At 56.9% G+C, this 9,454-nt stretch overlaps 1 protein-coding gene across 2 annotated transcripts; it reads left to right on the top strand.

Moving 5' to 3' along the window:
- Positions 1-3,415: 3,415 nt before the first annotated feature.
- LOC149995398 (leukocyte immunoglobulin-like receptor subfamily A member 6) lies at positions 3,416-6,520 on the top strand. 2 transcript variants are annotated; one of them, XM_090259592.1, is made up of 8 exons: positions 3,416-3,490; positions 3,611-3,646; positions 3,832-4,116; positions 4,261-4,563; positions 4,778-5,074; positions 5,325-5,627; positions 6,153-6,200; positions 6,339-6,520. In XM_090259592.1, the coding sequence occupies exons 1-8, from the start codon at positions 3,457-3,459 to the stop codon at positions 6,485-6,487; spliced, it is 1,455 nt and encodes a 484-aa protein (XP_090115718.1). In that variant the 5' UTR covers positions 3,416-3,456; the 3' UTR covers positions 6,488-6,520. The 2 variants fall into 2 exon arrangements, with proteins under 2 accessions (XP_090115718.1, XP_090115719.1); XM_090259593.1 differs by having other exon boundaries at positions 6,153-6,203; positions 6,351-6,520.
- The last annotated feature ends 2,934 nt before the right edge of the window (positions 6,521-9,454 follow it).

The following is a 9,454-nucleotide window of genomic DNA, read 5'->3' as shown; positions in this document are numbered from 1 at the left end:
GATTTATTCTTTTGCTAGTTTCTTCTCAATCTTCCTATTAGAATGAACGCTTATGGGTTATGTTAATTGCAGCATGCGTGAAACCAAAAAAAATCCAGTGTTGTACATATTACATCGTTTATTTTCAAAAAGAGTGATAGGAAGAAGAAAAACTTGTCACATGGAGATTATATTCCCAAGTCAGGGACAAAAGAGGCTAGCTGAGGCAGAGCAATGAGGAGATAGACCCAGCCTTTCACTCCCTCATGTCCTGACTTTCAGGACAAATCACAGTCCCCCATGTCATCTTTGCTTTCTAATAAAATGCAAGGTAAGACACCTGAGGTGCTCACGCCAGGGACAGAGATGGTCACTGTTAGTTTTAGAAACTCATTTACAATCATAAGAGATCACTTAAGCATTTGTATGTCTCCTCACTCACATCCTATGTTTTCTATTCCTTTGGAGCAGCTGATACTCTGGGATGATGACAAAATAATTCAGATCAAAGACTACAGAGCAGAAAAAAATCTCAGTTATGGGACTGGGCTCAGTGGGTCAAAGCCTGTCAATGAAATGCAGGTGCCCTGGTGGACATCCAGGGAAACTGGGGTGAGATGAATCTGCCATGACCTCTGTAACCTTTATACCCCATTTTTTTGCCTCCCACCCCCAAGACTACACAGTGGAGAACCTCATCCGCATGGGCGTGGCTGGCTCAGTCTTGCTGGCCCTCGGGTTGCTGGTGGGTCAGGCTCGAGACAGTGAGAGGAGGGCCCACGCTGCAGCCGGGACGTGAACACAGAGGGGACCGGCACCATGCAGAGTGGGGGAACGTGGAACCCATCTGATGACACAGGACGTGGTGAAAGACACTCTGACCTGCAGCTGGGGAACTGCTGCTGAGATCGTCCAGGGGAGCAGACATGGCGTGACATCTGGAGGCAGGAAATGCGAGCCGTGTTCCTGGAAGTATGCCTTGTCCATCCCACCGTGGGGCTGTCCCTCCCGGTCATCACGGACTCCCGTTGACTGCCCTTCTGTTCTCACACCTGTGGCCTGAGGGTCGCCCACATGGCTGGTTTGGATTCACAGCTCTACACCCCTTCATGCTGGATCCCATTTATATGAACAACTGTGGCATCTTCATTACCCAGAAAGGTTTTTAAACCAAAAAGAACAAAGTATGGGCACTTTCCATATTGTGGGTGAACATCAAACCTCTGCAGTTAAATATAAAGCTAAACACAAAAGATTCCATTTTTCTGTGATTTTATATGAAATGTCTGGGAGAAGGGAGACTATTGTGGCAGAAATCAGGTGGTTTCTCGGGGGCTGACGTGGAGGAGCTGCGAGAGCCGGACAGATGACTTGGTGGTATTTTGGGGCATGAAAACCTCTGAAACTAGAGAGATGTGATGGTGCAACATCGTGAATTTACTAAACTCCAGATGATTCTATGCTTTAAAAGGCTCAAATGTATGTTACATGAATTTTACATCATCAAAAAGAAATGCAAGTCAACCACATGGTTCCCTGTGGGTCCCTTTTACATAAGAAGTTGCACCCAGTCCCCATGCTGTTTCATGGGAGGTGGGACCCCCCAGGTCCAAGAAGCCCTCAGGGCCCAGTGCTCAGGGCTCAGCCCCATGGTGGGAGCCCACCCTCATTCCAGGGTGTCGGGGTGCAGGATCCAGGGTGAGCAGCGCATTCCTGTGTCCTTTCCATCTGTGCTCACCTGCCATTTAACCAAGGACGCCCACAGCTCTGGGTCCCTTGCAGCCTGGAGGTGGGAGTAGGCCTGCAGCTCCCAAGCAGCGCTTCCTGCACACGTCCCTGCTGCCCGCGACTCAATCAGGCCCCAGAAGTGACACCAGATGGAGGGTCCTCATGTCTCGGGCGCTGCTGCTCCTCACAACAACCGTGAGAGCTGAGCTTCCAACGTCTCTGCGATGAGGAAGATAGAGCGGAAGTTACTGGTCAACACAGACGGTCAGTAACTTCTCCACGTTGTAATCACAGCCTGTGAACTGTCCGCACCTGGTGCCTCTGCCCAGCGCGTGGGGGTGGAATCAGTGTCAGGTGGGGAGTCCCTCACGCACAGAGAGGGGCAGCAAGGGGCACACGGGCCTCAGCGGACGGGATGGGAGAGACGGAGAAGGTCTCCTGCTCACAGACACGCGGGAGTCAGAGAGAGGAAGTGTGAGGGGGACACAAACACACACCCAGCCCAGGGCAGAGTGGCTCCCCCTGTGGGTCAGGGCACAGTGTCACCACGGCTCCCCAGCTTTCTGCTCCTTCCTGGGGTCCTGAGTCCTGAGACAGCCCCATCTGCTGCAAAAGACCTCCCTGCTGCAGGGACCCTGGCATACCTGTCATGCCCACACAGAGGCAGGAGCCGCTACTCTGGGGAACCTGGATACAGAGAGGCCCCCAGTTTTGGCCTCTTTTCTCTGTGTGGTTCCTTCTCCATTTTGGAAACTTTCGTTTTTGGTTTTTTCTTTTCTTCTCTGAAATGGCATTGCCTCTTGAATGGGCACAGCCGCAGCCCACCTTAGACTGTGGGGTCCATCACCTGACTTCTCATGTCTCATCCCAACATCTTCATGGGATCTGAAATGAACAACGATAGACCCCGCCCACCCACACAGGAACGCTGACCCCAAACGCCCTCTGAGCACTGAGGTTCATGACAACATGATGCCGATGAGGAAACTGTAGCTCAGGGACTGATTGAACGTGAGCGCTCAGGCCACACAGGCTGTGGACCACGGAGGAATATTTCAATGGGAATCAGCTTTCTCCCCCAAATGAGAGAAGTAACCCACTCATTGTGCCATAAATGAAGACGGGGCCACAGGATGAGGGAACAGCTCTTATGAGGAACAGGGACCCTGAGGGGCAGGAATTACTCTGAGGCTGGTTCCCAGGGAGGCGGGGTGGACGCCGTTGCTACAAAAAAGGAGAAGTTGGCGCAGGGTTGTTATAGAAAGAAGCCACACTCTGGGGCCAGGGGGAGGGGCGCATGTCCTTTTCCTCCTTCCCTGCATGTGCCCTTGGTGCTCATGGTCATGGTGACACTGGACCTGCCTGCACGGACAGGGACCACATCTTCCTGAAGCACCTGCAGGACCTGGGTGACCACTGTCCATGCCAAGAACCCACAGGCAGATGCTCATGGATGAGGGAGGGGGATGGGGTCCCGTGGAGGAGGCTGTGACCTGGAAGGACATGCCCTGGGTCACCTCACATGCAAGGGACGTCTCAGGAGACTCTGGGGTCTATTTCTTGCTTAATAGTGTGAATCAGGGCCGGGTTCCTGGGGAGACCCTGCTCCCCTTCCTGACAGGCTGCTGACGTGATGCCCCATGACAGGGAGGACCAGCCTCCCAGTGGCCACACCCTGTGCGTCTGTCTACCCTGAGGACACCGGGGCCTCTTCCTTCTGCACAGCAGGGCTCACTGAGGAGAGACACCATGGCCCCCACACTCACGGCCCTGCTCTGCCTGGGTGAGATGTGAGGAGGGGGAGGGGAAGCCCTGCTCTGCCAGGACCCAGGACTCAGGGCTCACAGGGAGGAGGGTCCCGCTCAGGATTCAGGGCAGGTCTCTCACAGCGCCTCTCTTCCAGGGGTGAGCATGGGCCTCAGGACCACAGGGCAGGCAGGTGAGTCTTTCCAGGTGTCCCAGGTCCCTGTCCTCACTAAGGACAAGAGGCCACCCTCTGGGAGGTTGGGGGTGGAGATCAGGAGGTCTGGGCTGATGGAGGAAGAACATCTGAGATGTTCGGGGCTGACAGCTGGGCACTGGGGTTGGAAAATGAACTGTGACCCAGCCTCTGGTTCCTTCCAGGGACCCTCCCCAAACCCACCCTCTGGGCTGAGCCAGGCCCTGTGATCCCCTGGAGGAGTCCTGTGACCATCTGGTGTCAGGGGACCCTGGAGGCTGAGGAGTACCGTGTGGACAGAGAGGGAAGCCTAGTGCCGTGGGACAGACAGAAGCCACTGGAGCCCAGGGACAAGGCCAAGGTCTCCATCACACAGATGACAGAGTACACTGCAGGAATCTATCGCTGTTACTACCTCAGCCCCTCTGGCTGGTCAGAGCGCAGTGACCCCCTGGAGCTGGTGGTGACAGGTGAGAGGACACTCAGGGGTCCCAGCCTCAGGCTCTGCCCTCAGGAAGAGGGTGCTCTCAGGGTGTCTCCCCCTCAATGCCCAGCCCTGGGGGACGTGAGGGAGGTGTGGGCCCCATTTAACACACTGCCTCCTTCTCTCCTAGGATTGTACAGCAAACCCAGCCTCTCAGCCCTGCCCAGCCCTGTCGTGACCTCAGGAGGGAACGTGACCCTCCAGTGTGGCTCAGGGCAGGGAATTGACAGGTTCATTCTGACTGAGGAAGGAGAGGACAGGCTCCCCTGGACCCTGGACTCACAGCGACACCCCAGTGGGCAGGTGCAGGCCCAGTTCCCTGTGGGCCCCATGACCCCCGGCCGCAGGTGGACGTTCAGATGCTACGGCTGTTACAGGAACACCCCACAGGTGTGGTCACAGCCCAGTGACACCCTGGAGCTCCTGGTCTCAGGTGAGGATGTCCCATCCTGTCCTCATCTATGTTTGAGGCACCAGACATGTAATTGGGGTCTTTGCTGGGAGGGGAGCCCCATGTGAGAGGGTGAGGGTGAGGGGAGCACAGGGGCTCCGGGCGAGAACACAGAGAGGGACAGGGGACCTGGGGCCAGGCCAGGACAAGGGTCATGGAAGGAGCAGTCCCTGTCTGTCATGTCTGGTCTCTGCAGGGGACTCAGGAAGGCCGTCCCTCCTGACCCGGCAGGGCCCCATCGTGGCCCCTGGACAGAGCCTGACCCTCCAGTGTCGCTCCGACCTCGGCTATGACAGATTCGCTCTGTCCAAGGAGGGGGGACAGGACCTCCCCCAGCGCCCTGCCCTGCAGCCCCGGGCTGGGCTCTCTCAGGCCGACTTCCCCCTGGGCACTGTGCGGGGCTCCCAGGGCGGCCGGTACCGCTGCTACGGCAGACGCGGCCTCTCCCCCGTGTGGTCGGCCCCCAGTGAGCCCCTGGACGTCCTGGTGGCAGGTGAGGAGCCAGCGGGTTCCGTCAGGGACCCAAGTCTGCTCAGGCCCTGCTGGGGTCTCGGGTGGTGACGACCAGGAATAGGGGTGTGGTCCCCAGGGAGGGAGAGAGACAGACATGGGTGGGAGGGGACAAGGGAGACTCAGAGGAAACAGGACAGACAGACAGAGAGAAGGGTCCTCAGAAAGGGGCCTGGTGACTCTCAGGTCGGGACAAGGTGGGCGGCAGCCCCTCACCATGCCCCTCTCTCTAGGACAGTTCTCTGACAGACCCTCCCTCTCGGCACAACCGGGCCCCACGGTGGCCTCGGGAGAGAACGTGACCCTGCTGTGTCAGTCACAGAGCTTTAGGGACACGTTCCTTCTTTCCAAGGAGAGGGCAGCTAACGCCCCCCTGCGGCTCAGACCAAAGCACCGAGCTCAGCAGTACCAGGCGGAGTTCTCCGTGGGGCCTGTGACCTCAGCCCACGGGGGCACCTACAGGTGCTACAGCTCAGTCAGCACCTCCCCCTACCTGCTGTCACAGCCCAGTGACGCCCTGGAGCTCACGGTCTCAGGTGAGTCCCGTGACCCTGTCCTTTCTGTGCTCAGTCAGCTCAGAGCCCTGTCCCTGGAGAGTCTGAAACTGTAAAAAATGAGGGGACCCAGGGGTTCCCACTGACAGGACACTTGGAGGCCTTAAACCCACTCCTCCCCCATGGACCGGGGTCCCCCCTTTTGAGTCAGTGGGGTCTCTGAGCTGTAGGAGAATAAGCTCATGAGTTCCATGCCTCCGAAGGAACGCAGAACGCACAGCTCTTCATTATTTTTTTCTTTATTGAGACCATTTTCATCCCTAATGCTGAACTCTTGGGGTACAGCTCTTATTGAAGTGACTCAGACCAAGTTCTGAATCCAGAGGTCACAGGCAGGCTGAGGTCACCCGAGGAGGAGACAGGGCACCTGGCAGAGATAAGACAGGGCTCATGGAAGGACCGTGGAAAAGTTGTGATCTGAGGGTGCGGCATGGAGAGCACAGACCCCAGGAGGAAGGCCTGTGTCTCCCCCAAGTCCTCACTCACCCCCTCATTCATGATTCTCAGGAGCAGCCGGCACCATCAGCCCATCACAGAACAAGACAGACCCCCCGAGTGGTGAGTAGGAGAAACTCTGAGTTGAGGGGCTTGGGGCAGAGGGTCATGTCCTATCAGAGGGAGCCAGGTGCCCTGAATGGACACCCATGATTCAGGGGTGACTTTTATCTTTCTTATTTCTGTGACCTCTTTACCCACAATCCCTAGCCTCCCACCCCCAGGACTACACGGTGGAGAACCTCATCCGCATGGGTGTGGCTGGTCTGGTCCTGGTGGCCCTCGGGGTGCTGCTGCTTCAGGCTCGAGACAGCGAGAGGAGGGCCCACGCTGCAGCCAGGACGTGAACACAGAGGGGACGGGCACTGTTCAGAGTGGGGGAGCGTGGAGCCCTTCTGATGACCTGGGACGTGGTGAAGGACAGTCTGGGCCGCAGCTGGGGAACTGCTGCTGAGATGGTCCAGGGGAGCAGACGCGGTGGCGAGTTTTGGGGGCAGGAAAGGCGAGCTGTCTTCCTGTAGAGATGCCTCCTCCATCCCACTGTGGGCTGTCCCTCCCGGTCATTATGGACTCCTGTTGACTGTCCTTCTGATTTCACCCCAGTGGCATGAGGGTTGCCCACATGGCTGGTTTGGATTCACATCTACACCCATTCATGCCAGATCCCACTCATATGAATAACTGTGGTGTCTTCATTCCCCAGAAAGTTTTTTAAACCAAAAAGAACAAAGTATGGGCACCTGCTGTATTGTGGATGAACATCAAACCTCTGCACTAAATAAAAAGTGAAACACAAAAGATCCCATTTTCTGTCATTTTATATAAAATGTCGAGGAGAAGGGAGCCCATTGAGACAGAAATCAGGTGGTTTCTCAGGGGCTGACGTGCAGGAGAGACGGGAGCCGGACGACTTGGTGGTATTTGGAGCATGAAAACCTCTGAAACTACAGAGACGTGATGGTGCAGCGTCATGAATTTACTAAACTCCAGGGAATTCTATGCTTTAAAAGCCTCAATTCTATGTTACATGAATTTTACGTCATAAAAAACAAATGCAAGTCAACCACAGGGTTCTCTGTGGGTCTCTTTTATCTTAGAAGTTGCACACAGTCCCCGTGCCATTTACCCCCAGGTCTGAGATGCCCTCAGGGCCCAGTGCTCAGGGCTCAGCCCCCTGCTGGGAGCCCGCCCTCACTCTGGGATGTGGGGGTGCAGGATCCAGGGTGAGCAGCGCATTCCTATGCCCTGTCTGCTCTCACCTGCCGTTCAACCAAGGACGCCCCACAGCTCTGAGTCCCTTACAGGCTGGAGGTGGGGGTAGGCCTGTGGCTCCCAAGCAGCGCTTCCTGCACACGTCCCTGCTGCCCGCGACTCAATCAGGCCCCAGAAGTGACACCAGATGGAGGGTCCTGATGTCTCGGGCGCTGCTGCTCCTCACAACAACCGTGAGAGCTGAGCTTCCAACGTCTCTGCGATGAGGAAGATAGAGCGGAAGTTACTGGTCAACACAGACGGTCAGTAACTTCTCCACGTTGTAATCACAGCCTGTGAACTGTCCGCACCTGGTGCCTCTGCCCAGCGCGTGGGGGTGGAATCAGTGTCAGGTGGGGAGTCCCTCACGCACAGAGAGGGGCAGCGAGGGGCACACGGCCCTAAACGCACAGGATGGGAGAGACGGAGAAGGTCTCCTGCTCACAGACACGAGGGAGTCAGAGAGGAGTGTGAGGGGGACACAAACACACACCCAACCCAGGGCAGAGTGGCTCCCCCTGTGGGTCAGGCCACAGTGTCACCACGGCTCCCTAGCCTCCTGCTCCTCCCTGGGGTCCTCAGTCCTAAGACAGCCCCATGGGACCCTGCAGACAACCCTGGCAGAGAGTAGACAGTCCCTCCGCCCTTCCTCCCCTCCCCCACCCAAGGGACACGCCCACAGCTCTGACCCCAGCCCTTTTCTCTGGGACCTGTTCACCACCACTGTCCCCTCAGCTGAAGACCCAGGACCTCCTGTGGGTGTGACCCCGTCACCCTCCTCGCTGGCCTCCTGCAGACCCTCCTGCCCAGCGGAGGTGTTTTCCTCTGGGGGACCTGAGCGCACCTGTCCCGGCCCCTCCCCTGCATGGAGCCTTCCTACAGGGGTCCCCTCACTGCAGCCACACCCAGTCCCTCCGCCTGACGGTGCCTGTGGCTGACAAGCGGGCTGAGCCCAACTCTGCACCCCAAGCAGAGCCCCTTCCTCCTGCAAACCAGACCCAGCCCAGTGACCACCTCCCCTCCCCAGACCCACATGCCTGAGTCATGACCGCACAGTCTTTGTCATGGCGCCCCCTGAGCCAGCCGGCTCAGAGCAGAGGCCTCTGCACACGTCCTAGACCAGATAATGACAAAGATGTCCCCCGGCAGCCTCTCACGCAGCTTCAAATGTACTTCTGTTGTGGGGTTTGTGTTAGGCTTTCATGAGAAATTCTCATAAACTGCTGAGCGGACTGAGCAGCTCATTCCATGGGGGTGAGAAGGGGTGGGAGCTTCATCAGTTTATCACTCGCTCCCCACCCCTGCGGTCTGTTCCCCACGGAGCAGAATGTTCTCGAAGCAGCCATCTGCTCACACACCCCAGTAATGAACAGGCTTCCAATACCTTAAAGACAAGTCCAGGAGCACCTGCTGGGAGCAGAGGCCCATGTGACAGGGCACAGCACACCCTGGTGACTACATGTCTGTAGAAGAATCACTCCCTTCCTCAGAGCCCTGTGCTGTCCCCCAGGGTGTCCTGGTCCCTCCCTCACCATCAGGTCCCCACACTCCATGACTAAGGTGCCAGAGACCCCTGATTCTTTCTGTCTTGTTTTTCTCCTTCTTAAAAATTTACCAACATCACCCACATCACCCACTGCGTACACAGTGTTGTCTGAGTCACAAATCAGCACTGCGTGTGTCCAGGGGAGGAAGCGGTCACCTCCGCCAGTGAAATTCATGCCTGGACAGGGCAACTGCTCAGTAAACATCAGTTGGTTGCTCTGAAGGAGAAAGGCTGGAAGGAAATTTGCGTTTAGAGTCTCAGGAAAGGGAAGTGAAATTCCCAAGGTCACGTGGGTTCTAGAAAAGGAAGAGTTGAAGCTGCAACAGAAATCGGGCTGCTCCTCAGTCCAGCCCTGCATCCTCTGCCCTCCTGTCCCGGGACAGGTGTCACCCTCTGGATTTGGGTTCCCATGAGGTGGAGGCCGGGCGTGTGGGGTCTGCTGAGACTCAGATCTGGTCTGACAGCTCCCAGAACCTACTGTCTCCTCGACCAGATTGCGGCAGAGAAGGAAACTGTA

Source organism: Furipterus horrens, unplaced genomic scaffold (assembly GCF_987537825.1).
Source record: "Furipterus horrens unplaced genomic scaffold, mFurHor1.1.pri manual_scaffold_13, whole genome shotgun sequence".
Lineage (NCBI taxonomy): Eukaryota > Metazoa > Chordata > Mammalia > Chiroptera > Furipteridae > Furipterus > Furipterus horrens.
This window is presented reverse-complemented; position numbering and strand designations above follow the sequence as displayed.

Bases quoted from the DNA above. Each gene is read 5' to 3' on its own strand.
- LOC149995398 (XM_090259592.1), top strand. From the start codon at position 3,457: ATGGCCCCCACACTCACGGCCCTGCTCTGCCTGG. The intron at 3,647-3,831 runs GTGAGTCTTTCC...GGTTCCTTCCAG, and splicing joins CAGGACCACAGGGCAGGCAG to GGACCCTCCCCAAACCCACC. The intron at 4,117-4,260 runs GTGAGAGGACAC...CTTCTCTCCTAG, and splicing joins CCTGGAGCTGGTGGTGACAG to GATTGTACAGCAAACCCAGC.